At 41.2% G+C, this 27,920-nt stretch overlaps 1 protein-coding gene across 16 annotated transcripts in view; it reads left to right on the top strand.

Annotated features, from left to right (window-relative positions):
- Positions 1-27,920, top strand: part of FGGY (FGGY carbohydrate kinase domain containing) — a 484,689-nt gene that overhangs the window by 233,376 nt on the left and 223,393 nt on the right. For 15 of the 16 annotated variants that reach the window (XM_020882047.2, XM_070468099.1, XM_070468088.1 and 12 more), the window contains one exon: positions 5,792-5,920. The exons of the other annotated variant lie outside the window; for it this stretch is intronic. In XM_020882047.2, coding sequence (XP_020737706.2) covers positions 5,792-5,920 — 129 coding nt within the window. The remainder of the gene's footprint in view (positions 1-5,791; positions 5,921-27,920) is intronic. 16 annotated transcript variants of the gene reach the window in all.

Below are 27,920 nucleotides of genomic sequence, written 5' to 3'. Positions count from 1 at the left end.
GGTTTGCACAGACTGCTGTGTGAGCCTTCTGAGGTCAGAAGCTCCTCATTGAGTCTATCACTCATTCCACAGCACCTAAATCTAGGCACAGGACGATCGAAAATATCTGGGGCCATCCTCATTACCATTGTTCTTGAAATGTCTGCTAAAATGCTTGAATAAACAGTTGAGTGAAGAAAGGAAGAGACTGCAAGTGCTGGGGCTGTGAAGTTCTCATTAAGTCTGCGAAAGCCGATACTGTGGTTAATCGAATTTTATGGTGAAAGAAGAGCTAAAGGAAGATTATTTCCGGAAAAGTTGTCAAGACACACTAAAGCCTACTCTGATAGCTCCTCTGGTCCCCAGTGCACCTCTGGCTGATAAAGGGTGATTTCCTGGGATGCCTTCTTAGAGGTCCCCACCTGTTTATATCATCCCATCTTATACCAAGCTGTTTCCCTTTGGGCTCTAGCTAAACAAGGCTTATTCCTGCTTGGGGTCCAGGGAAATGATTTCTGAAGGCTGTGGTTCCAGTTCATAAGAAGATGTTAATCTTTGTGCATATTTTTTTTTGTTCTTAGACCACGGGATTGAGGAGAAAGCCTGGCTCACTGTGTTAGTTCAGGTTCTTTGGAAGCAGATGCTGAGATAGATTTGGGAGTATAAGATGGTTATTAGGGATTGCCATCTGTGAAAAAAAAGGGATTGTAGTAGAATTGGGCAGAGGGTGAATTCAAATGTGATGAAGTCCAATGAGACCTTGGCTCACTGGGCAGAGTATTGTGTTCTGGAGTGAGTGGTGCACATCAGAGCCCTGTCTTCCCATTCTGTTGAGTCTCCAGTTGCAGCCATACTTGGAAAGTCATCACCTTATCTGATGACCTTGAGGAACTGGCAGTTGAAGGCTGTCTGCTGATCTGACCGCCCACTGGACAGCATGTCCATCCTTAATGGGAATCCAGTCGTGGTACCTCCCTATATACCAGACCTCCCACCATTTCTCACTCCACGAAATCTCTCATATCTGCCTCTGTTTCTGCATCTCACTTGCCAGTAACCTTAATGAATGCCCTTCTCTATTCTCTGGTTACCTAGAGAGCTTCACTACTGTTTTTCCTTACATCATTCTGTCCACTGCTAGAGAGATCTTTAAAAAGATGCAAATTCATGTCTGTGAGTCTGGGTGGTTGTTTTTCAGTCACTGAGTCACATTCAACTCTTTGCGACCCCATGGATTGCAGCATGCCTGGCTTCCCTGTCCTTCACTATCTCCTGGAGTTTGCTTAAACTCATATCCATTGAGTTGGTAATACCGTCCATGCATCTCATCCTTTGTCGCCCCTTTCTCTTCCTGCCCTCAACCTTTTCCAGCATCAGGGTCTTTTCCAATGAGTTGGCTCTTCACATCACGTGGCCAAAGTAATGGAGCTTCAGCTTGGAGTCTGGGTGCTGTGTTCAGTATCTTGTTGTTGTTCAGTTGGTCAGTCATGTCTGTTTCTTTGCAACCCCACAGAATGCAGCACGCCAGGCTTCCCTATCACCAACTGGTGGAGCTTGTTCAAACTCATGTCCATTGAGTCGGTGATGCCATCCAACCATCTCATCCTCTGTCGTCCCCTTCTCCTCCTGCCTTCAATCTTTCCCAGCATCAGGATCTTTTCCAGTGAGTTGGCTCTTCACGTCAGGTGGCCAAAATGTTGGAGCTTCAACATCAGTCCTTCCAGTGAAAATTCAGGACTGATTTCCTTTAGGGTTGACTGGTTGGATCTCCTTGCAGTCCAAGGGACTCTCAAGAATCTTCTCCACCACAATTCAAAAGCATCAATTTTTAGGCACTCAGCCTTCTTTATGACCCAATTCTGAAATCCATACATGACTACTGGAAAAACCATAGCTTTGACTAGATGGACTTTTGTTGGCAAAGTAATGTCTCTGCTTTTTAATACACTGTCTAGGGTTGTCATAGCTTTTCTTCCAAGGAGCAAGCATCTTTTCATTTTGTGGCTGCAGTCACCATCTGCAGTGATTTTGGAGCCCCCCAAAATAAAGTCTCTCACTGTTTTCATTGTTTCCCCATCTATTTCCCATAAAGTGATGGGACCGGATGCCATGATCTTAGTTTTCTGAATGTTGAGTTTTAAGCCAGCTTTTTCACTCTCCTCTTTCACTTTCATCAAGAGGCTCTTTAGTTCTTCTTCACTTTCTGCCATAAGGGTGGTGTCATCTGCATATCTGAGGTTGTTGATATTTCTCCCTTCAGTGTTGATTCCAGCTTTTGCTTCATCCAGCCCATCATTTCACATGATGTACTCTGCAGATAAGATAAATAAGCAGGGTGATAATATACAGCCTTGACATACTCCTTTCCCAATTTTGAACCAGTCCGTTGTTCCATGTCTGGTTCTAACTGTTGTGTTTTTGACCTGCATACAGGTTTTGCAATATCTTATAATAAACTATAATGAAAAAGAGTGGGAAAAAAACATATATATATGTATGTAATCAAATCACTTTGCTATATACCTGAAACTGACACAATCTTGTAAAACACTCATGCTTCACACACACACATGCAAAAGCGAACATTCATTCACCTCACTCCCAGGCTTAATGCTCTTTCAGAAACTTACAGTGATCTTTGTGATATATTGAGACACCTTCATCTGGATTTCCATATGTACCTCTCCAACCTTATCAGCCTCTTGCACCCACTGCTAGGCCCCACCCCAGCTTCTATGCCAGCTTACCCAGCCCTGTTGGTCTCAGGCCTGTTACTCAGTCTCCTGTCTTTCTAGGCCTTTGCTCAAAATGCTGCCTCTACTGGGAAGTCTAAGTAGACTTGTACTCCTCCAGCATGTCATTTGAATCCAGGCCTTCTGACTGCAAGCCCGGGGCTCCCTCTGCATCTCATCAGCCGACGTTCCTTCCTAAATTACTTCCAAAAGGCTTGGAAGTGTACCCCACCGAGCTAACCCTTTTTCTTTTCTGAACCTTTTTTTTTTTTCATTGAAAATTACAGGCTTTGTATTTGTGGGGGTTGGGGATGAATAGAAGTTCCCATTTTGACCTTCCTAGGAAAATTCACCCTTTAAAAAGAAATCTGAATATAGAGCACATGATTTCTACATGGGCCACTTTTTAAACACATGTAATGTTTGTTCTACAAATACTTCTCTTGATTCCTTCCTTCACTTAGAAGCTACACTGAAATGTAAAGAACAGGAGCACAGGGTTGGTATCCATCAGATTGGAATACATGCCCGTGTTCCAACACTGTAAGTCGTGTGATTGTGGAAAATTTACTTTCCATTCATAAAGCTGATTTTCCCCATTTGTCTGTGCAATGGGGACAAATTAGAATAGTACCCACATAGGGAATGTTCCCACAGGAACATACGGTTTCTGTGACAATGAAGTGAGACAATGTGTGATGTATCCTTAGGATGGTCCCCAGCATAGAAGTGCTCAGTGAATGGGAATGTTGTTTGGTATGTGCTGGATACTAGACACAGTGACATGATGGAGACAGTGTCCAGAGCCAGACTGTCCACAGTCAAGGGGGTTGCTTTCCTCCAAGTTTCTGCTGGCTGTGCATTCAAAGCAGAGTAGAGATTCTCTGGGCCCCCCAACCCATCATTTGAGTATCTGGACCTTATCCTCTGGTCCAGTGCTGTCTGATAGAAATATAATATGAGCCACATATGAAATCAAAAATTTACGTGTAATTTTTAAAAAATAAATATTTATTTATTATTATTATTATTTTTTTTTTTACTTTTGGCTGTGCTGTGTCTTCGTTGTTGTGTGGGCTTTCCTTAGTTGTGGCGAGTTGGGGCTACTCTCTAGCTGTGGTGCATGGGCTTCTCATTGCAGTGACTTCTGTTGAAGAGCACAGGCTGAGGGCCTTAGTAGTTGTGACACATGAGCTTAGCAGCTGCAGCATGCAGGCCCTAGAGTGCAGGCTCAATTGTTGTGGCACATGGACCTAGCTGCTCCGAGGCATATGGGATCCTCCCGATCAGGGATGGAACCCATGTCCCCTGCATTGGCAGGTAGATTCTTTACCACTGAGCCTCTAGGAAGCCCTGAAATTTAACGTTTTCCAGTAGCACTTTAAAGTAAAAAGACATAGGTGAGATTAATTTTAATGTTTTATTTTACCTACCATATCCAAAACATCATTTTAATATATAATTGATCCAAAAATTATTAATGAGATATTTTACATTCATGTCCTCATACAAAATCTTTGACATCTGATGTGTATTTTCTACTTAGTTCCTTCCTCTCAATTCAGACTCTAAATTTTCACTGTGAATACTTAATTTAGATTTCTTGAATTAATGTTGAAAAATCGATTTGTGGTAGTTGTTCCAAACGTACTTAAAAGTTTTTCAGTAATTGAATTGAGTATCAGTTTTGAAATTGAAATGGAAATTAATTCAGATGAAATTAATTTAGCACCTTAGTTACTCCAGCCACATTTCAAATGTTCCACCCACATACGCCTAGTGACTCCCATACCGGACAGTGAAGCTGTGGAATCCATGCAGTGGGTTCAGTCTTCTCCTGTTTTCTTTTCTTAGCTAAACTTTTTCCAAATTGGAGAAGGTTTGAAAAATGGATACAAAATGGTATTGTAGAGGTGCTTTGTTTTTGGTTACAGGACATTGGTGAGACATTCACCCTCTGCCTCCTTCTAATTCCCACTCTCACCTCTATCCCCAGGAGTCCTGAGGTGCGTCTGTTCATGCCTGGAACTCCATGAAACAGTTAACAAGTGGTGGCAATCTTAGCACTGAGCAAATGGCACCCATTCAGAATCTTAGAGCCTTAAGGTTCAGAAAGATCTTAGCATATATAGAGGTTCTGCTCTGTACCCTCCTTATTTTACAGAAACAGTTACTATAAATTCTTTGGCTGAACACGGGTTCTGGGAGGCGGGGGCCACCCAGCCTCTGCTAAACACCTGGGAGCAGATGGATCACTTCATTCTTTTCTGACTTGCATGGTTGTCTGTGTCCTGATCTCTTCTCCCTAACTAGGTTGGGGGCAAGGACTGCCTTTTACAGTACTGTGGCGCCCACACAAAGCAAGACAATCAATAAATTCTTAACTGAAGGCCTGGCTGACTGCAGGAATTCAAGGTCACTTGAAATATCAGGGTCAATGCATTGCACAACTCCAAAGAACACCATTCAAATTGTATTCTGTGATTGTGCAAGTAGCAGCCTTGTGAAGTCTGCAAGGTTTAAGCTGGGCTCTCATTCCCAACTGAGATGAACTTCTAAGAAATTCTTTATTGGAACAAAATAATTCCCTTATTTATCTTCTGACAGGAAGCAACTACATAAGTAAATTTTCTTAACTTCTTGGGAATATACGTTAATCAGGGAGTATGTATGGATGTGGGAGTATGTGTGTATGCGTGTGTAACATATGCTGGTAGGGCTGCTATGTTAGGAAGCACGTTTGGAACAGTTTGACCATTTCAACCTTGTCTCCAAGAGGCCACTGTATTTGTATCTTTTGAAATTTCCCATGAATGGAATCTTTCTCTGATTTGAAAGATGCCTTAGAGCTCTTGGCTTTGTAAAGCACCCTAGAGCATGACCTATGGGAAGCAAGCTCATACACCTAAGTCGCCAAATGAGCACAAGGACTCTTTGTGGCTGCATGGTTTCTATCTTCATGAAGTTGAGAAAAGGCACAGGAGAGGGGAGGGGGCCAAGAGGTTCTCTTAAGAAAACTCTCTATTTGCTTTTGTGTTTCTCAAAATGACAGGTGTTTATTTTTTCTCCTGTCTACCCAGGAAACCAAGTGCTGCCTCCTGGAGCTTCTCTTGGAAGTGGGCTCACACCAGAGGCAGCAAAGGACCTTGGCCTTCCTCCTGGAATTGCAGTGGCAGCCTCACTAATTGATGCTCATGCAGGAGGACTAGGTAATCTCTTTCTCCATGTCCCCACCAGCACTATGTCCAGTCACTCTCTAGGACCGAAGACACTGCTTTTCTATTTTTATTTTTTATTTATTTTTTTTTCCATTTATTTTTATTAGTTGGAGGCTAATTACTTTACATCATTGCAGTGGTTTTTGTCATACATTGAAATGAATTAGCCATGGATTTACATGTATTCCCCCTCCCGGTCCCCCCTCCCACCTCCCTCTCCACCCGATCCCTCTGGGTCTTCCCAGTGCACCAGACCCGAGCACTTGTCTCATGCATCCAACCTGGGCTGGTGATCTGTTTCACCCTAGATAATACACATGTTTCAATGCTGTTCTCTTGAAACATCCCACCCTTGCCTTCTCCCACAGAGTCCACAAGTCTGTTCTATACATCTGAGTCCCTTTTTCTGTTTTGCATATAGGGTTATCATTACCATCTTTCTAAATTCCATATATATGTGTTAGTATACTGTAATGGTCTTTATCTTTCTGGCTTACTTCGCTCTGTATAATGGGCTCCAGTTTCATCCATCTCATTAGAACTGATTCAAATGAATTCTTTTTAATGGCTGAGTAATATTCCATGGTGTATATGTACCACAGCTTCCTCACCCATTCGTCTGCTGATGGGCATCTGGGTTGCTTCCATGTCCTGGCTGTTATAAACAATGCTGCGATGAACATTGGAGTGCACGTGTCTCTTGCTTTTCTATTTTTAAAGCCAAGATTGAGAGCTAGTGACAAGTTAGAGAAAAAGCCTTTTTACAGTTAAGTATTTGTGTAGAGTTACAGAACTTTTCATCAACTGTAGAATTCATTTGTAGTTTTATCAGTTTACCCATACAAACTAATAGAAAAATAATATAAATAAATACCCGGATGGCTGTTTGGTTTACTGAAAACTTGATAGAGATATGTTAACTTCCAACTAGCATCTATGACAAAGGTGTACTTACCTGTACTACTTTTTTCTACCCATGCTCCAAAGTCCTTGCAAGTCTAATTTTATTTTCATAATGTATTTGGCTTATATCCTATGTCCAGTTACTTGGGTATATTCCTGATTTCATCTTTTAAATAAATCTACAACCTGGCATTCTTGTATTCATTTATTCATTCATCAAAGAACCATCAAACATTTGGTATGTCCCAAGCATGGTGCTAGGAAACAGTGCATTTTTTTAAAAAGACACAAGGTTTCATCCTTCAATGGAAGGCAGACAGTGAGGCAGAGTTTACCCTAAAGTGTGATGACTCTTTCCACTTTTTTGTTCTCACTGCAGTTTTTTTTGTTGGTGGGGCAGTGGATTTTTCATATTCTCAATATTTCTTACTTCAACTGTAGACAAATTTGTTTTTTCCCCTAGCCTTTCTTTCTAACAGTGTTTCTTTTTAAATTATGCTTCAAACTTCTTGAGATCAATTTAGGAAATCATGACCATTAGATTTTCAGAACAGTATAGACTGACCAGAGGAGCACTTTTTTGTAGAACATACGTTTCCACTGCAATTTTATGTATCTGCATGTGTACACTGCTCCATAATGAAAGTGAACTTCTTACTGTGGATTACCATCAAAAAACTTTGAAAAATATTTTAGTCAATACTTCATACTACAGTCAAAAGTTATCTATCAAATGCTTACATCAAACTGCACTCACAGACCTCTGTCTTTGCATTTCTATTTCCATGTCTTTGCACATGTGTTTCTCTGCCTGGGGATGACTCATCCTCCACTTTGCCACTAATTATCTTCTACTCTAAGTTGAAGACCATCTTAGATGCTTTATCCTCTGTGTAGCCTTCCATGGGTGACTCTTCCATTTATATCTAAATTCTCTAAGCTGTCTTTCTTCCATCACTTTTACCTACCCCTATGGAAGACGTCATTGTATTGTAATTGCTGTTTTATCTGCTACTCTTTCCCACTAGACTGTAAACTCCTTGAAGGCATGGGCATTGTATTATTCATCCTGTTTAACCTATGCTCAGCCCTATTTCTGGTTCTTACAGGCGCTTGACAGATTTATTAAATGAATATAGTCCTGTTAAGTCAAGAATAAGACAACATGGTCCTAAGCTGTAGAGTGAAAGTTAATGTTTCCTTACACAGCAGATTATTAAGCAGTGTCTAGTCTTCCACATGGTCTCTGGAGTTTCAGAGCAGAAGAGGTATCTACAAACATGCCTGTTTTATTTATCTTTATGTGTTCAGAATTTAACACAGTGCCTGAGAAATTGTAACAAGCCAATAATGCATGTGCATTGGAAAATATTAATTATAGGTGAGGGTGTTTCCTTCCCTTCTTAATGTGGGCAGTGTGTGCTTTTGATTGGCTGGGTTTGGTTTCTAAGAACAGGCACAAAGAGAACTTGTGGTCTAGACAGACATGGAGTGTTCCTATATCCTGGTAATCCTGACCTCTCATGGCCTGCCTGAGGCAAGGGAAACCTCCTCCATCAAACATTTTCAGTTATCCTGAAGCAACAGTCTCAGTCATCCTCCCGCACCCAGGAGACAACACTTGACCTGGACCACCACATGCTGAAAGAAAGAGGGCTACACCTGGGAACATTCAGAACTCTGGTTCCCTTGTCAGTTTCCCAGACCTGCCTTCTCACTTCTGCCCAGGGCGCACTGTACCCTCTAGGAGAGGAGGCTGTGTCCTGTGTACCACCTAGTACTTGAAGACACTCGAAGACTGTTAAGTTGACCTACACGGAGAGGATTCTGGGCTGTGAAATGAGCACCCTCACATTTTCCCAAACCAGAGATGGTCAGTGGCAGAAATTTTACCCTTAGAAGCTTTCTGTTCGGTTGCTCAGTTGTGTCTGACCCTTTGCGACCTATGGACTGCAGCATACCAGGCCACCCTGTCCATCACCAACTCCCGGAGCTTACGCAAACTCCTCTCCATCAAGTCAGTGGTGCCATCCAGCCATCTCATCCTCTGTTGTCCCCTTGCCCTCCTGCCTTCAGTCCTTCCCAGCATCAGGGTCTTTTCAAATGAGTCAGCTGTTCACATCAGGTGGCCAGAGTATTGGAGTTTCAGTGTCAGCATCAGTTCTTCCAATGAATATTTAGGACTGATTTCCTTTAGGATGGACTGGTTGGATCTCCTTGCAGTCCAAGGGACTCTCAAGAGTCTTCTCCATCACCACAGTTCAAAAGCATCAATTCTTCAGCACTCAGCTTTCTTTATAGTCCAGCTCTCACATCTCACATCCATACTACTGGAAAAACCATAGCTTTGACTAGACAGACCTTTGTTGGCAAAGTAATGTCTCTGCTTTTTAATGTGCTGTCTAGGTTAGTCATAGCTTTTCATCCAGGGAGCAAGCATCTTTTAATTTCATGGCTGCAGTCACCATCTGCAGTGATTTTGGAGCCCAAGAAAATAAAGTCTCTCACTGTTTCCGTTGTTTCCCCATCTATTTGCCATGAAGTGATGGGACCAGATGCCATGATCTTAGTTTTCTGAATGTTGAGTTTTACACCAACTTTTTCACTCTCTTCTTTCACTTTCATCAAGAGGCTCTTTAGTTCTTCTTCGCTTTCTGCCATATGGGTGGTGTCATCTGCATATCTGAGGTTATTGATATTTCTCCCTGCAGTCTTGATTCCAGCTTGTGCTTCATCCAGCCCAGAGTTTCTCATGATGTCCTCTGCATATAAGTTAAATAATCAGGGTGACAATATACAGCCTTGACATACTCCTTTCCCTATTTGGAACCAGTCTGTTGTTCTATGTCCAGTTTTGACTGTTGCTTTTTACCTATGTACAGATTTCTCAGGAGGCAGATAAGGTGGTTTGGTATTCCCATCTCTTTCAAATTTTTCCACAGTTTGTTGTGATCCACAGTCAAGGCTTTGGCATAGTCAATAAAGCAGAAGTATATATTTTTCTGGAACTCTCTTTGTTTTTCAGTGATCCAACAGATGTTGGCAATTTGATCTCTGGTTCCTCTGGCTTTTCTAAAAGCAGCTTGAACATCTGGAAGTTCATGGTTCATGTACTGTTGAAGCCTGGCTTGGAAACTTTTGAGCATTACTTTGCTAGCTTGTGAGATGAGTGCAATTGTGTGGTAATTGGACCATTCTTTGGCATTGCCTTCCTTTGGGATTGGAATGAAAACTGACCTTTTCCAGTCCTGTGGCCACTGCTGAGGAAGTGAAGTGAAGTCACACAGTTGTGTCCGACTCTTTGCAACCCCATGAACTATAGCCTACCAAGCTCCTCTGTCCATGGGATTTTCCAGGTAAGAATACTGGAATGGGTTGCCATTTCCTTCTCCAGGGGATATTCCCAACCCAGGGATCGAACCCAGGTCTCCCACATTGTAGGCAGACGCTTTACCATCTGAGCCACCAGGAAAGTGAGTTTTCCAAATCTGCTGGCATATTGAGTGTAGCACTTTCACAGCATCATCTTTTAGGATTTGAAATAGCTCAACTGGAATTCTGTCACCTCCACTAGCTTTTTTCATAGTGATGCTTCCTAAGGCCCACTTGACTTCACATTCCAGGATGTCTGGCTCTAGGTGAGTGATCATACCATTGTGGTTCTCTGGGTCATGAAGATCTTTTTTGTATATTCTTCTGTGTATTCTTGCCACTTCTTCTTAATATCTTCTGCTTCTGTTAGGTCCATACCATTTCTGTCCTATATTGAGCCCATCTTTGCATGAAATTTTCCCTTGACATCTCTAATTTCCTTGAAGAGACCTCTAGTCTTTCCCATTCTGTTGTTTTCCTCTATTTCTTTGCATTGATCACTGAGGAAGGCTTTCTTATCTCTGCTTGCTGTTCTTTGTAACTCTGCATTCAAACGTGTCTAAACTTTGCCTTTAGTTTCTCTTCTTTCCTCAGCTGTTTATTTAGAAGCTTTGGCCCAGATGTTTTTGTTGCTTTTAAAATACAAATGCACTTACATTAATGTTTTCCCCTTTGTTTTCCAAAAGTAAGTTTTTTAAGCAGAAAGAGAGGACAGGACCTTGGATTCTTAAAGGGTTAAGCTTAGGGGCCAGAAGTGGCTAAGGAGTGCCTAGGAAGGTGACCTGTTTAGCAGTTTTGACCAAGTTTTATCCTTCTTCTACCTGCATCTCTCCTCTTTACCTCATAGCCAGTTTAGAGTTAGAATGTCTCGGAAAGAAAGGAGGCCTGGAAGCAAATATTCCCTCTTGTTTCCCAGCCTGCCTATGCTCCTTTCAGGATGGGAGGAGAAAAGATGCTCAAACATCTTAAAAAGTCATTCACCCATCCAAGCATGTAGATACTAAGGATATATATTGAAAGCTTGCAAACCTGGTGCTTACTGGAGAAGGAAATGGTGATGCACTCCTGTATTCTTGCCTGAAGAGTTCGTGGATAGAGGAGCCTGTTGGGCTACAGTCCATGGGGTCACAAAGAGTTGGACACAACGTAGTGACTGAACAACAGCTGGTCCAGGCACTGGATATTAGCAGCAGTGAATCGAGCAGCCAATGTCCCAAACCTTCTAGTTGTTCTCCCCTGGCCTGCATGTTTGTGACTTAACGGTCCTGGTGTGAGACAACCAACCCCTGAGATGTATTGTGATGCTATAATCAGGGCTCTGAACATGGGGTTTGAAGATCTGGATTTAAATGTTTATATTCTCTCTACCTGTGTACCTTGAGTCAAATATCATACCTCTTCATACTTCTGAATTTTCCCTCCTGCAGTAGGAGGTAGCAGTGCTCTTCTCATTGATATGTTAGGATGAACACAAGTAGAGCAGATGGCTTAGCATCTGGCACATAGCAGGCATGCAAGAATGAGGTATCTTCCTTTGATTTTTCTCACTCTGGAGTCACAGTGCCTGACACAACGTAGGAGCCTTATTTAGGGAAGTTCTCTTAGTTATTATCCAAGAGAAGTATCTTCCCTTTGCATAGGCAGTTGGAGAAGAACCCCACCCATGCCTCTGGATGTCATCTGCCTTCCTTGAATCTCTACCCTATATTTCCTTCCCCAAAACTCTTTCATGGAATGCAGGGTTCCCGACTTTAAGATTCTGTTTAGGTTGAGGTCAGAAACAACCTCAAGATCTGATTAGATGAACTCCATGCTGAGAGATTGCCAAGAGTCAGGTTAAGAATCTGGCTTTGGATGTCATCCAGGCCTCACACAAGCCCCGAACAATTACGGCTCCTTCAAGTGCTGACCTGGTGTGACCTGCCTCAGATTCTACATTCTGACTGGCAGAAGGAGTCAGCATTCTGCTTTGGAGAAAGGCTCCTGGACTCTCAGTCTCTGGGGAAGCCTGGGAACAGGAGGATAAAGATCAAAGAAGCAAGTGCCACTCAACTCCTGCTTTTTCCAGTTCTGGAAAAAGAGGAGGAAGGACTTGGTGGGAATAAAAATCAAAGATAAAAGGACATTTCATACGTAAGGTGCCAGTTAGTAAGTACTCCAGCAGACAGCCAGAAGATAGGAGTAGTTTTGTTTGCTCTTTATGGGGGTGGTTCTGGCCAAGGCTCCTGCTGCTGATATTTTTCTCGCTTACAAAAATAGTATTAACTTGGTTCCAGGTCTGTGCTTGGCTCTGGCAGCGCAGCTGTCCTAAAAGGCAATAACAACCTGATTCCTGTCTCTGGCCCTTTCCCCCCAGTTTTTCTTCTCTACCAGTCCAACTTCTGATTGTCCTTCACATCTTGAAGGCAGGCCATCTCCTCAGGGGGCCTTCTCTGACTCCGCTAAGCTGACTTACAGTGTCCTTTCTCTCCCTCCCATGATGTCTGAGACTTGCCTCCATTACTGTACACATCACCCAGGTTTGTGTGTGATGTCTCATTTGTCTCATTTCTGAGTTTGTGGACTCTTTGAGAGTAAGCCCTCTGCCATTTCATTCTTATATTCCAGCAACCAGCACAGTGCTTTGCATGTGGAGCACGGTTAGCACCGTGCATATTTGGTGAATGAGGGAGTGGATGGCATCCCCTCCATGAGGGATGGATGCTCAGCTGAGAAACGGGGTAACCTCCCATTACAGAGGAAACTGTCCCTGCACAGTAGGTGTACCTGGCTCAAGTCTGCACAAGGCAAAAGGGTTGTGTTGAGCACTCCCTGATCCAGTCTGGGAAGTCTGAAGACTCCTGTCCTTTGTGCTCCGTCACTTTAGTAGGTGTTGGCAGGGAGCAAACATAGTGCCTTGGTTTGGCATCACTCTGATTCCAGATACTGGTTTCTTTGCCAGATGTTGATTTGGTTTAAATTGCTCATCTAGCCCAGATGTTGAATTGGCTTAAATCACTCAAGTTGCAGAATCAAACGAAAATGAGAATTTTTCATTTCTCCCTCACCTCCCATCCCTTTCCCTCTGCTCTCCACTTCCTTCCTTCTTTTCTTTTTGCAGAAGAATTGGTTTAGCCCGTCTTGCAAAAAGCACTTCTGGTTCAGTGCCTTCTTAGAGAAAAAACATGGTTTATTCCAGTGAGCAATAAAACTTGCCAACTTTACATCTCACCATTGTCGGTACTCTAGAAGCCATACTGATTCTCAGAGCATCCTTATACACACTATTATTTTGTTTCCTTTATTAAATAAAACAACGAGGCTCACAAAGACTACCTAACTTACCTAAAGTCACATGGTTATCAAGTGGTAAATGCATGATTTAAACCCACGCTATCTGATTCCACACTTCTAATCACTGTGCCTTAGGGAATGCATATTTGTTACAGTATGATCCTGCCTAGGCTTGCATTTGACCTCAATTATACTCCAATATAAAACAAAAAGTTAAAGAATAGCACATGAGAAAGTAACAAATATCAAAAAAAGAAATTATTTCGATAACTATTTATTGATGACTCACTCTACTAGTTGATGGGGGTCTAAGGTAAATATGAGAGAGAACTAAACTTCTGTGTACTTGCAACTACTAGTAGTGAAAATAAACATTAAATACACAACACAATTATACATCCCAAGTATATAAGGCTTTGGGAAAATATGGAATGGGCCCAAAATTGAGACTTGAAGAATTGTAAAAGGATTCTTAGAGCAAGTGATGTCTGTAATGTAATTGCAACATTTCCTGCCCTATAATTTCTTCTCGGGCTTCCCAGGTGGGGCTAGTGGTAAAGAACCTGCCTGTCAATGCAGGAGACATAATAAGAGATGCATGTTCAATCCCTGGGTCAGGAACATCCCCCGGAGAAGGAAATGGCAACCCACTCCAGTATTGCTGTCTGAAGAATCCCATGGACAGAGGAGCCAAGCAGGCTATAGTCCTTAGGTCGCTGAAGTGACTTCGGACACACTTGCTTCTTGATAAAATGGAACTTATTTAGTTGTTGAAACTTTCAAACTTCAGTGAGGTTTTATTCCTAAAAACAACAACAACAATATCATTAGTAAAACAAGAACCACTACTCTCATTGGTGCCACTGTTACTGTGAGTGTTTCTTACTTGCCTCCCATGTGCCAAGTACTGTGGCTGACACTTCACGTACTTTTATCTGTTGGTTCTCATGATGATCCTACAAGGCAGAAGTTATTTCCCATTCTATACACGAGGAAGCTGAAGGTAGAAAGAGTAACATCTCCACCATCACATAGCTAGTATCATGGCAAGATGTGGACCTGAGACTGACTTCAGAGCTCATGATCTTTTTATCTCAGTGGTTCTCAGCCAGGGGTGATTTTAACTCCTCAGCCCTACTCCCTTGGGACATTTGGCCATATCTGGAGACATTTTTTTGATTGTCATTTGGAAAAGAGGAACTGGTATGGCATGTGGTGGGTAGAGGCCAAGAATGCTGCTAAAAGCCCTGCAGCACTCAGGACAGCCCCGCAAGGGAAAGTTATCCAGCCTCAGGTGTCAATAGTGCTGGGGATGAGGAGTCCTACTTTTAACTGAAACCCTTCCAGTGATATTATTTCCCTTCATCAATTCAGGTGGTTTTCTTTTTTTTTTTTTTTTTTCATAGAAACCAGGAAGCAGCCCCAATTAACTGTCTTAGTGATATGTCAGTACTTGGTCAAAATGTTCTTTCTGAAATTAACTCTTCAGTGAAACTAGTTGTGAGATAAGAAACTGAAGACTTCTGAATAGGGAGTATAAGATGATCCCCACCCCTTCTGTCTTACCCAAAGTCTAACACTAGACCACTTGTCCTCCTTTCAACACATCAGATACACTTGCCCTCTGGCCTTTGCTTGTGTTGTTTGCTCTGTTTGGGGTGCTTCCCTCCCCCCACCTTCCACAGTCCTACTCATACATGAGAAATCAGGCTCAATGTCACTTCCACAATGGAGATGTCTCCAAACTTAACCTCATTCTTAGAAACCAAGAATCACTCCCTCCCTGTGTTTCTGCCACACTGTCACCTTTTTCACTTTTTACACCATATCATGTTTTTTCTACCCATCATTCAGCATAGAACCCACAGAGTCAGTCCTCCAGGTATCAGTGAGTTAATTAAGATAGTAAAAGTGAGAGGATTTTGAAAGATCCAAAACAAGAATTGGTAAATCCAGGTATGGGAGCATTAAAAAAAATGTAAATACTTACGGCCTGCCCACCAAGGATCCTGAGCCTGGGTACATATGAGGTGGGTCCAGAAAACTGATTATAGGATGGAAGGTGTCACCTGGTGCCCAGAGGAGAAAGCCTGCAGGACAAGTTGGCACTGAGTACACAGGTGAGAAGCAGAAAGGACGTGCAGCTTTCAAGCAGACAGATCTGACCAAACCAGAATGGTGCTACGAAGGAGCCAGGCCTAGCGGATCAAGAGCTGGGGGCAGGAAGGAGTGTATCCAGCAAGAAAGCAAAGGTGGATCCAAAGAGGCAGACTTTCTGTGAGGAATGGAGGGGATTAGAAGAGCAGATAAAGTCTTGCTGGCAAATCTAGAAGGAGAAAAGTAGTGTCAGTACCCAAACAGATAGAGTGAGGGTGACTCTGGGAGTTACTGGATGTGAATCAGAAGGGGGAGGAGGAGTTTGTTTGTGTGATTTTTAAGAATATTGTTTTAGGATGAGGTTTGGTTTATTGAGAACCACTGCTGCCTGATACCAGAGCAGCTGCGTGAGACTTGTTGAGGGGCAGAGAGGGGAGAAGGGGGTGGGCAAGACAGCTTTGGGTTTCCTGCCCCCAGGCCCCAGGGCTTTCCTGGAGCACTGTGCTTCTCTGGATTGTGAGGGATGGGCCATAGCTGAGAGACCAGTCTTTCCTGTGGCCAGAAGTCCGGGAGGAATGTGGGCCCCTGGGGCTGCAGCCAGCTCCCGTGCCCTACCCTTCTCCACTGCACAACGCAGGGTGTACAGCCATGAGCCTGCCCTGAAATGGTGGTCTCTTTATTTGATACACATGCTGCTGTTTGGATAATGAATGATCATAGGCTTCAGAACTGAAAGTTTGCTCAAAGACTTTCTATATCAAAGTCTTCAGTATGCAAATGAGAAAACCAAAGCCCAGAAAAACAGTGAGCCATCAGGGTTGCCCCTCACATTTCCATCAGGGTTGGAGTTAGAAACTGAGCCTCCTAATTTATTGGTCAGGGGCCCTGCCCCCATTCGTCCACACTATCTCCAAATTAGGAAGGGGGAATGGTTTTGGGCATCTGGGGATGCTTACCGGTTGTAGAAAATAAGAGGAGGTGAGAAGCAGGTATAGTCAACACAGGTGCTTACATGAGTATATGTATATGCAACTGTGTATGCACTGCATGTATGTGTATATGTGCTGATATATCCCTGCACATGCATATACATTGTTACTTCATTCTACACATCATATCCTATTTAAAGACTGTAATTAGGATCCTAGGTGGCCATCAAATAGGTAAACTAGTTGTTCTAAGCCACACATGAGCAAGTCTCTTCCATTTTGTCATCACAGTCTCCCTTAAAAGCTGGTAATAATAACAGCACCTGGCATTCAAGGTCCTTCTGGGAAGTTCAAAGCAGTTATTTTTTTGTTTCATTCTGTGCCCAGCTTTGTGCTCGGCACTTAAATAGTCAGTGTCATCAACTCACAACTATGCTGGGACATACCATTGTTTTCTGTATTTGATATACAAGGATATCAAGGTTTAAAAACTTGTTTAGCATGGCATTTCAATAAATGATAAAGTTGGACCCTAGGTCCAAGTCTTTCTAACTCCAGAGTCTATAAGCTTTCTCCTGCTTGCCCTGCAAGAATATTTTTGTCTGCCTAGATATATCTATGCCTTTACTTACATTAGCCTGCAGTTACACAAACATATGTCTATATCTAAAGCAGAAGATAGAGCTTCTATAATATTTAACATTCTTCCAGGTAGGTGTATTTCTAAATCCATTTTATGGATGAGAGAGTTGAGGCACAGAGTAGAGAAGGGACTTAATAAAATGTAAGCACAGCACAAATTTCTGGGGTTCTCCCAGTTGTTGGGAATTAAGACCAGGCTTATTGACCAGGCTGGCTATTTTTTGACTGCATGCTGGAGAGATCAGAATACTAAAGTTGATAAAATTTCATTGATTATTTTTTTTATTAATATTGAAATGAATGTTGACACTAAACTTATTTGTGTAGGTACTTACTGTTCTAACCACCATCATGGTATTTTTACCTCCATGAATGGTTGAGCAAACAGACACTCCAGCAGGTGAAGGAATTTGCTTAGGGATACAGGGTGAGGAAGGATTGTATTCAAGACTGTGATACTGATCTCTCTCTCTCCCCTTTGGTGAAGACTTTTCCTCAAACAATGGAGAAAGTGCTTCCTCCTAAATAGAGCAGAATGTCAACTCAGTATGAGTTCCTGGGCTCTGAGGCCCTGATTTCAAGTAAATCTGTGACCCTCATCAGCTTCAGAAACTTATCTGGTATCCAGAGGGAATTTTTAACCAGGAGGCTCTACTTATTCTCTCATGTATTAATATGTGACTGAAAACATGAGCTGTTGTTTTCCTTTGCTGAGCTTGGAAACAAAAACAAAGACACACATAGTAACCCGGTCCCAGGTTCTGACTCTGCCACCACCTGTTAGGAGGACTTCCCACTCCAAGTTCAAAAGGTAGAAGACTGCTGGAAAAGTGTTTGTTTGGGGGCCTGAGGTCTAAGATTGCACTTGCGTCACTGACTGTGTGAGTAGGCTTACCCAACAGGTTCACTGTTTTTCATGGCACAGAAACTCAACACATGGTGCTTCACATCCATATAATATCCCCAAGTGCTAATGTTTACTTTGGGGCTTGCACATCCGCAGCTGTTGGTGGGAAAATGAACATCTCCAGTTATTGCTCAGTGGCGGCAGCCTCACATCTGAACTGCTGGCTGCTTCCTTATCATCTCTCCACGGGCCTGCTGAATTTCCTTGTTTTCAATTTTCTTTTAACTAAGCATTCATGAGTCATAATAAAAGGTGAAGAGGAAAGAAAAAATTTTTTCCTACACTGGGAATCTTGAGAATCACCTCCTGGCACCCTTCAACCAGTATAGATGTCTAGAGAAACTAAGGAAGAAAATTGTTTCGAATATCGAAAAATTGCATTAGTCTCTAGTAGGATCTTTTAGTAGCGTCTGCCCCACCCACCTTGATAACTCTAATTTTATCATGTTCTCTGCTATGATTCTGATGTAAGAATTTGATTTCTGAAGACAATGAAAATGAAAACTCTTGAGGTAACACAAGGCAGCAATTAAGCACACATAACTGATTCAAATGAATCAGAAATGGTATGGACCTAACAGAAGCAGAAGCTATTAAGAAGAGGTGGCAAGAAGACACAGAAGAACTGTACAGAAAAGATCGTCATGACCCAGATAATCACGATGGTATGTTTACTCACCTAGAGCCAGACATCCTGGAATGCGAAGTCAAGCAGGCCTTAGGAAGCATCACTACGAACAAAGCTAGTGGAAGTGATGGAATTCCAGTTGAACTATTTCAAATCCTAAAAGATGATGCTGTGAAAGTGTTGCACTTAATATGTGAGGAAATTTGGAAAACTCAGCAGTGGCCACAGGACTGGAAAATGTCAGTTTTCATTTCAATGCCAAAGAAAGGCAATGCCAAAAAATGCTCAAACTACTGCACAATTGCACTCATCTCACACGCTAGTAAAGTAATGCTCTAAATTCTCCAAGCCAGGCTTCAGCAATACGTGAACCGTGAACTTCCAGATGTTCAAGCTGGTTTTAGAAAAGGCAGAGGAACCAGAGATCAAATTGCCAGCATCCGTTGGAGTATCAAAAAAGCAAGAGAGTTCCAGAAAAACATCTATTTCTGTCTTATTGACTATGCCAAAGCCTTTGACTGTGTGGATCACAATAAACTGTGGAAAATTCTTAAAAGAGATGGGAATACCAGACAACCTTCCCTGCCTCCTGAGAAACCTGTATCCAGGTCAGGAAGCAACAGTTAGAAGTGGACATGGAACAACAGAGTGATGGGAGTACGTCAAGGCTGTATATTGTCACCCTGCTTATTAAACTTATATACAGATTACATCATGAGAAACGCTGGGCTGGATGAAGCACAAGCTGGAATCAAGATTGCCGGGAGAAATATCAATAACCTCAGATATGCAGATGACACCACCCTTACGAGAGAAAGTGAAGAAGAAATAAAGAGCCTCTTGATGAAAGTGAAAGAGGAGAGTGAAAAAGTTGGCTTAAAACTCAACATTCAGAAAACTAAGATCATGGCATCTCGTCCCATCACTTCATGGGAAATAAATGGGGAAACAGTGGAAACAGTGACAGTTTTATTTTGGGGGGCTCCAAAATCACTGCAGATGGTGACTGCAGCCATGAAATTAAAAGACACTTACTCCTTTAAAGAAAAGTTATGACCAACCTAGACAGTATATTAAAAAACAGAGACATTACCTTGCCAGCAAAGGTCTGTCTAGTCACAGCTATGGTTTTTCCAGTAGTCATGTATGGATGTGAGAGCTGGACTGTAAAGAAAACTGAGTGCTGAAGAATTGATGCTTTTGAAGTGTGGTGTTGGAGAAGACTCTTGAGAGTCCCTTGGACTGCAAGGAGATCCTACCAGTCCATCCTAAAGGAAATCAGTCCTGACTATTCATTGGAAGGACTGATGTTGAAGCCAAAACTCCAATACTTTGGCCACCTGATGCGAAGAACTGACTCGTTTGAACAGACCCTGATGCTAGGAAAGATTGAAAGCAGGGGAAGAAAGGGATAACAGAGGATGAGTTGGTTGGATGGCATCACTGACTCAATGGACATGAGCTTGAGTAAACTCCGGGAGTTGTTGATGGACAGGGAGGCCTGGCATGCTGCAGTCCATGGGGTTGCAAAGAGTCAGACATGATGAGCGACTGAACTGAATGGGTTCAAATCCTGATTCTGCTTGCTGTCTATGTGACCTTGGGAAGTCGCTTGACACTCCATCCGTCAGTTTTTCCTCCTGTAAAATGGGAATAAAAATCACACCTACCTCGTAGAGTTGTTTGGAGAATAAATGAGCTAGTATTTGTAAAGCACTTAAAACAGTGTCTGTATATTTATGTGTGAGCAGTGGGATCTCAGCAGATTTACATTATGAATGATAGCAGTTGGCAAGAGAAATTCAAAGTCTCATTCCTTTATTTAATAAATATGTGATATCTTCCTTTTATGTGCCATGTGTTATTATAGGAGTGTTAGATATGGTATTGAATAGAAACAAGTTCCTACTCTGTAGGAACTTCTATTTGCTGAGGATGTTCTATCCTGCTTGAAGTGTTCATAACCTCACATATGTGTGTATATTTTATATGCACTGAATGCATACATGCACATGCACACACATACATGTGGATGGACATGTTCATGCATGTGCTTATGTGAGTCCATATGTTTTCATTTGTTACACACTTCTGTCTGCATGTATGTATACATGTTGTGTTTGTGCATACACATGTACAAATTACCTATATCTGCATGCTCTTAAATATGTATGTTTGGCTGAATGTTTGTGTGTATGTTTGTGTGTACATATGCATGTGCCAGTATACCCACACACATACACTTGTGTATAGTGTATGTGTGGGTTTATGTATATATGCATGTATACATTCATGTGTCTTTATCAGGTACTGCTACGTGTTACAAAGATCAGGTCTGTATAAAACAATGAAGAGTGCCAGCAGTTGCTGCCAGTACAGAGAGTTCTGGAAAGTTTAATCCAGAGTGGTGACATTTGAGGAAACAGACCTTAGTGGAGTGAGGAACATTTTGTGGTTTAAGAAGCAAGTAGCAATTAATTCAGTCAGCAAATATGTGTTAGGCCCATACTTGGCCCTCAGATGCCATACAGGCAACTGGGGCTACCAGGGTGAAGATGACCCAGTCCTTTCTCTAGAGGAGCTTAGTAGCTGGTAGGCAAGGCAGACCTGTCATCAGGAAAATCTCATTGGAAGCTGCACCCAGCTTTTCCCAGATGAAAGGGAAGTGTCACAAGAGTGCAGGGAATAGATCAACCGCCTCTGCCAGGACAAGTGAGAGAAGCATCACTTAGGAGGTGGAAATGGGATAAGCATTTCAAGAGGCTGGAACAGAATGTGAAAATTTTCTGAGTGTGATAAGGCCTGACTCCATCAAGGATCCTTTCAGTATGGAAGCCTGCAGTTCATCTGTGAGGGGAACAGTGAGAGATGGCCCGGAAAGCAGAAGCCATGTACCATAATATGGGTTCTGAGCTCCCAGCTTTGCCATTGTTTTTTTTTTTTAATCTCAGTCTTCGTTTTATTTGGCTACAGCAAGATCTAACCCAGTTGAATAAACCCAACTGAACACAAAAAACAAAACAAAACACTTTTTCCCACTTGGTTTACATGGCATTGCTCCTGTTTCTTTCCATATCTCAGTAGTCACTTTCTACCACTGAATATTTAAATATCCCAGGCCTTAGTTCTAGGATAATTTTTCTTTTTTTTTTTTTCATTTATTTTTATTAGTTGGAGGCTAATTACATTACAATATTGTAGTGAGTTTTGTCATACATTGACATGAATCAGCCATGGATTTACATGTATTCCCCATGCCATTGGTTTTTAACAAGTGATGTAAGTGCTCTACGCCTCAGAGTTCTTTTCTATAAATGGAGATGATCCTCTCGAATTGTGTAGACACCTTCTCCTAACACATGGTGAGCCCTTAAGTGTTAGCTCTTCCAGGTCAGAAGCTCAAATGTAAAAAGCCTTGAATTCCAAGTCTAGGAGACTGGATGCTTAAGTTAAGTTGGATCAACCATATCTGTTCAAGTAGCTTCCTCAGCACTGATTGTCATGTGACAACTATGTCAAGTATTCTACAGGAGGCATTTGCCTTGGGAGTATGTCTGTGGTTGGTAACACCAATGGATGATAGTCCAAAAGAGATAGAGCAGTAAAATAAGTAAATAATGTCATCTCTATTTAAGCTTAAAACAAAAATTTACTTCAAGGGAATGAAGCAGATATTTGTTCTCCCAGGTCCTGGGAATTCATAAATAACCTGCTTTTTTCTGCCAGGGCTTTGCACTCTTCTTTTGCAGCATCACTTCCCAACCTACAGAAGTGTAGCTGGAAGAGGAAATGCATTTCCCCATCTCTGACTTCCGTATCTCAGCATCATTGTTTCTCATCCATCAGGTCTGAGGGTGGCAGTGATACTTTTCACTGTCTTGTACCCACCCTGATCTTGGCCACTGTCTTTATGAGAGAAGTTTTATACCTGGTCCTGTTATCTCTTTCTTCAAACCCACACGGAGAATGTACAAAGTCTGCGCATGCTCACTGTAGTCTGAGATGCTGAATGTTCTTCCACGATTCTTAAGGATTTCTATTCCCGTACTTCTCAATATTCCATCTTCATTTTTTTGGTGGCAATACAAACGTTCCCACATAGCTTCCCTCTGTTCCCATTTTGTTGAGAAATTATTATTTACTGGAGACTGAGAATGGAAAATACACAGAGGAGCAATATGAGAAAATAAGTCATTTACAGTATTTCCAATTCTCTGTAGTAAATTGAAATCATAATCCAGATAATCCCCCCAAAAAACCCCAATTATTTTAATTTGAACATAGAATGACATAAGTTTTCATTTGTTTGTACATCTGATTCCTGATCTTATTTACTTATTGTAGTGGTTTGAATATGCAGAGTCAATCAAGGAATTAATTAAAATGCAGAGTACTGGGTTCCCACAACCACCACTACCATAGATACTAAATAGTAGATTTGACTGTGGCCTAAACATCTGCCTTGTATCCAGTCCCCATGTGATACTAATGGACTTCACCACCAGCACCTTAAAAGATATGCAAGGGATGCTCAGAACTCAAGTTGGTTCCAGTCAAAGTTATCTGTTTATAATCCAGAAGGAACAAAATTGAGCCCAGGCTAATTGAAAGACTGCATTTAAAATTTTTTTATTTGAAAAGTAGAGCAATAAAGAGCTCTTCCAATCTGGTACGCTTACCATGAGTTGGGCACTGCATAAGTGTTTGCCTTCACAACTCTTACAACTCTGGCTATGTAGGTTCTTCCCACCCCTGTAAAGGTCAAAATGAGACTCGCTTCGGTTCAGGCGTGTGGGTGGGGTGAGAGGAGAACCTGGAAGGTCTGTCTGACTCTGCATCTCCTATTCTTACCATCAGATAGATTCACCCAAGCCTGTGTTTACTGAGTTAGCCTTAGACAATTTTTTTTTTTTTAATGTTGAAAAAAGGGAAAACATGCAGAATCTTTGAATCAAATGTTCAGGTCTGGGGAAAGCTGAGGTTCTTGTATTCTGTTTAAAGAGTGTGTTAGGCTGTTGAGTTGTGTTATTACAGTTCCTGGGCTGAATTTAGCCTAGTGAGTTAGAAGTGTGCCAGCCTTGTGACTCACCACTGTGAAAACTGCGGTGGGGAGGGCGGGCGACTCTGCCACCAGTATCAGTGACATGAGTGAAGACTCCACACGCCTTTTATATTCAGGCCTCTCACCACTGAAACTTGTAAAGAAAAACCCACACAATTCAATTCTGTGAAACACATTAAATATTCTTGAATAATATGTGTCTTATTCACACATTGTCTGGTTTACTGTGGTGTAACCTTATTGCCCAGCCTAATGCATGTGGGATAATAATTCTTTCCCTGTGTGCATCTCTCTAAATGTAACACAGAGAGAATAACATTTAGACATTTAAATAGATGATTATATTACCGTCCCCTACTTAGACTATGAGCTTCTTGTGGGCAATGGATCTGGCCGTATTCATCTCTGTAACTTCAAAGCCCAGCACTTAACCCAGTAAGTATATTCTTCAGTTAATGTTTTTGCCTATAAACATGCTAAGCACTATGCTATTAATAGTTACTGTGGCAAAATCAGTGATGCAAAGAAGTTCTTAGCCTGAGGACTAAGTTCTATAGGAATTTGGAAAAGGGAGAAGTCTCTTTCAGGAGAAACTGTAAGACAGTGGAAAGACAAGATACTAAAATTCTTTTAATAACTTAAGCATGGCAGTAATGTGCTAGGTAGTGTTCTTGCCTGGAGAATCCCAGGGACGGCGGAGCCTGGTGGGCTGCCGTCTATGGGGTCGCACAGAGTCCGACACGACTGAAGCGACTTAGCAGCAGCAGCAGTCTACTTGTATGATCATCACATCAACTCCAGAAGCTTACACAGGATCACACAACTAGTAATGAGAACCCTAGAATGTCAGCTGCCATAGTCCTTTCGGGCAGTGTGAGGGGTAGCCTTTGAACTGAACCCAGAGTAATAAGTATCTTCTCCATTGCAAGCAATGACATATAAAGTAGTCTGGATGGAGAGAATAGCATTCATGAAGCCACTAGAATGGGGTTGAGAAATGGTAAGCGTTTCGATTTGACCAAAGTCTAATATCTGTAAGAGATTCCTGGAAGATGGGGTTATAAGGATCAGATAGGTAGGGAGAAAATGGCAATACTTGAGCATCATGTTGAAAATCTGTGCTCCCCTCCTCTTCGCAGGCATCATCAAGCCACTGAAGGTGGGTTTAAACAAGATACTTATTCCAAGCAGATGTTTCTATATTTCCCAGAAGTTTGGGAAGAGGAACGTGCAAAGAAGGAGTAGCCTGTAATAGTGTTGTAGCAGGGGACCTTGAAAGAAATACAGGGAATTTGACAGTTTTTCTTCCTCCTCCCCTTTCTTTCTCCTCTTCCACTTTTCTTCTTCTCCTTCTCCTTCTTTTCTAAATTCACTGATTATGCGAAAGTTATTGAAAATTTTGGGTTCTCTTTGTATTTCTCCTATTACTAAATATATGAAAGTATCTTTTTAAATTTCAAATGAAGTTTCTCTCATAACTGGCAAAATATAATAAATAACTTGTTAACTTTAAAGTAGTCAGAATAATTTATTCAATTTTAAGCTGGGCTTTCATTAAAACTTATTTTATTCAGTGGAGATATCCACTTGACTTGAGGGACCATGATCAAAAGAGAGGCCCAGAGAATTTGGCTTGATATTTCTACCCTTTACACAAGACATTTGCTGATTTGAAATCTGCAGCTGAGATTCTGGCAAGCTAAGCTCCAATTTGGTAACCTCCCTAGGATGGAAGAACAACGACTTGAGTTCAGGGATCGTTAAGGATGAAAAATCCTGGTAAACACTCTAGACTTTTAGTTGGGACCATAAGAGTAAACTGGAAAAGACAGACTTTACTGAAGCCTGGCTTTGAATCAAGTCAGCACCTAATTAAATGCAGTTAAATCTTTCCCTCTTCAGCTAACTGCAAAAAGCAAAATTGTATTTTTTCTGGAGAAAGACAACATAAGAGGTTCAACTTACACATAAAATTTTTTCATTTACAGTTTCTCCACCAAAACAATCTTAGGTGTATGCAAAATCAAGAGAAAAACCAAACCCACAAATGATTGAGGTGTTGGAAGTATTATATTCAAGAAATTATAGGAAAAGATGGAGAATTCAAAGAACTGGGAAATTTAAAAAGAACCAAATGGAAATTCTAGAGCTGAAAATGCAATAATTGAAATTAAGAACTGAAATTAATAGCAGACTCAATATAGCCTAAGAAAGAATTAATGAACTGGACAGTAGGTCAGGAAAATATCCATACTGCAACATAGTATACACAAGGTTGGAAAATACACAGGAGTATGAGATATGGGCATGGTAAAGGGGTCTAGCAGAGATGTAATCGGAAGCCTAGAATGAGAGGAGATATATTATAAGCAGAGCTATATTTGAAAAGATAATTTCCAAAAGTTTTCCAAAACTGGTAAAAGAACTCAAGCAAATCCTTTTAACATTTGAAAAAAAAAGGAAAAAAAAATTTGAAAAAAAAGAAACTATTAATGCAGTTTCATATTTAAAAAAGAAGAAAATGATAGGATTATTTTAATAACTGTTTAAAGAAAGACCTTTCATAAATAAAATGTAAGACAGATTCATGACTTAAAAAAAAATCTTGGCAAACATAGAACAGAAAGGAACTTTTTTTTATTCTGATTAAGGATGCATACAGAACAAAACACTTAATTCAAATATCAAACTTAATGGTGAAATAAAACTTTCCCATTCTCACCACTTTTATTCCACATTTTAGTGTATGTCCTAGCCAGAGCAGTAAGTCAAGAAAAATATAAAGATTATGAGAAAGACATACAGTTGACATCATAAATGACATAAGACATATATAGAAGTTTTAATATTTTATAGATAAAGTATTAAAATCTATAAATAATTTAGCAATATTGCTTTTCAAAAAGTCAGGACAGAAATAAATTTTATTCTCATAAAGGAGAAATGTTTATTTAAAATATTAAAATTTTAAATAGCATAATTTACAGTAATATAAAAAAATCCAATACCTAGAAGTAAATTTAATGGCAGATGTTAAGGACATCTATGCACAAATCTATGAAACATTATTGAAAGAAACTGAAGAAGATACAAATGAATGAAGGGATATATGATGTTCATTGATTGGAAGACTCAATATTCTCCTTTTTTTGTACTTTCCAGTTTCTTGTATGGACTCAGTGAGTCTAGTTCAAAATTCTAGCAGATTTGTGTGTGAGGGGGTAGAAATTGATGGTCAAATTTTGAAACTTTATGGAAAGAGCCAATAATAAACAAGATATCTTTGGAGAACAAAGTTGGGAGAATTTAATACTACCAGATAGTAAAAAAAACTTGTTATAAAGCAATAAAGGCTGGTTTTATGGCACAGGTAGACAAACTAGAGGAAAACAGATTAAGGAGTCTAGAAACAGACTCACTCATATATAAACAATTAATTTATTACGAGGGTAGTACTGCAGATCTGTGAGGTGTGTTAATTAGATGTCAGTATGGGGAAAATTGGATGTTGCCCCTTGCCTTATACCATGAAAGTGAAAGTGACTCCGTTATGTCCAACCCTTTATGACCCCATGGACTATACAGTCCATGGAACTCTTCAGGCCAGAATACTGGAGTGGGTAGCCTTTCCCTTCTCCAGGGGATCTTCCCAACTCAGGGATTGAACCCAGGTCTTCCACATTGCAGGTAGATCCTTTATCAGCTGAGCCACCAAGGAAGCCCAAGAATACTGGAGTGGGTAGCCCATCCCTTCTCCAGGAATCGAACTGGGGTCTCCTGCATTGCAGATGGATTTTTTTTACCAGCTGAGCTACTAGGGAAACCCCATACATTAAAAATAAATTCCGGTGGATTTTATATACAATTTATAGACAATGGACTATTATTCGGTAGTTAAAAAGAATGGCATCTTGCCATTTGTGCCAACATGGATAGATCTCAAGGGCATTGTGTTAAGTGAAATGGATAAGACAGGAAAAGACACATACTGTATGGCTGTATGATCTCTCTTATATATGGAATCGAAAAATAAATACCAAGCTCATAAATATAGAGAACAGGTTGTTGGTTGCTAGAGGCAGGGGGTGAGAAGTGGGAGAAATGGATGAAGGAGGTCCAAAGTTAAAAATGAAAAAAAGAAATGAGGAATGGATACCAAACCTTCCCAGCTAAGTTCT

The sequence above is a fragment of the Odocoileus virginianus genome, chromosome 5, assembly GCF_023699985.2.
Source record: "Odocoileus virginianus isolate 20LAN1187 ecotype Illinois chromosome 5, Ovbor_1.2, whole genome shotgun sequence".
Classification (NCBI taxonomy): Eukaryota; Metazoa; Chordata; class Mammalia; order Artiodactyla; family Cervidae; genus Odocoileus; species Odocoileus virginianus.
This window is presented reverse-complemented; position numbering and strand designations above follow the sequence as displayed.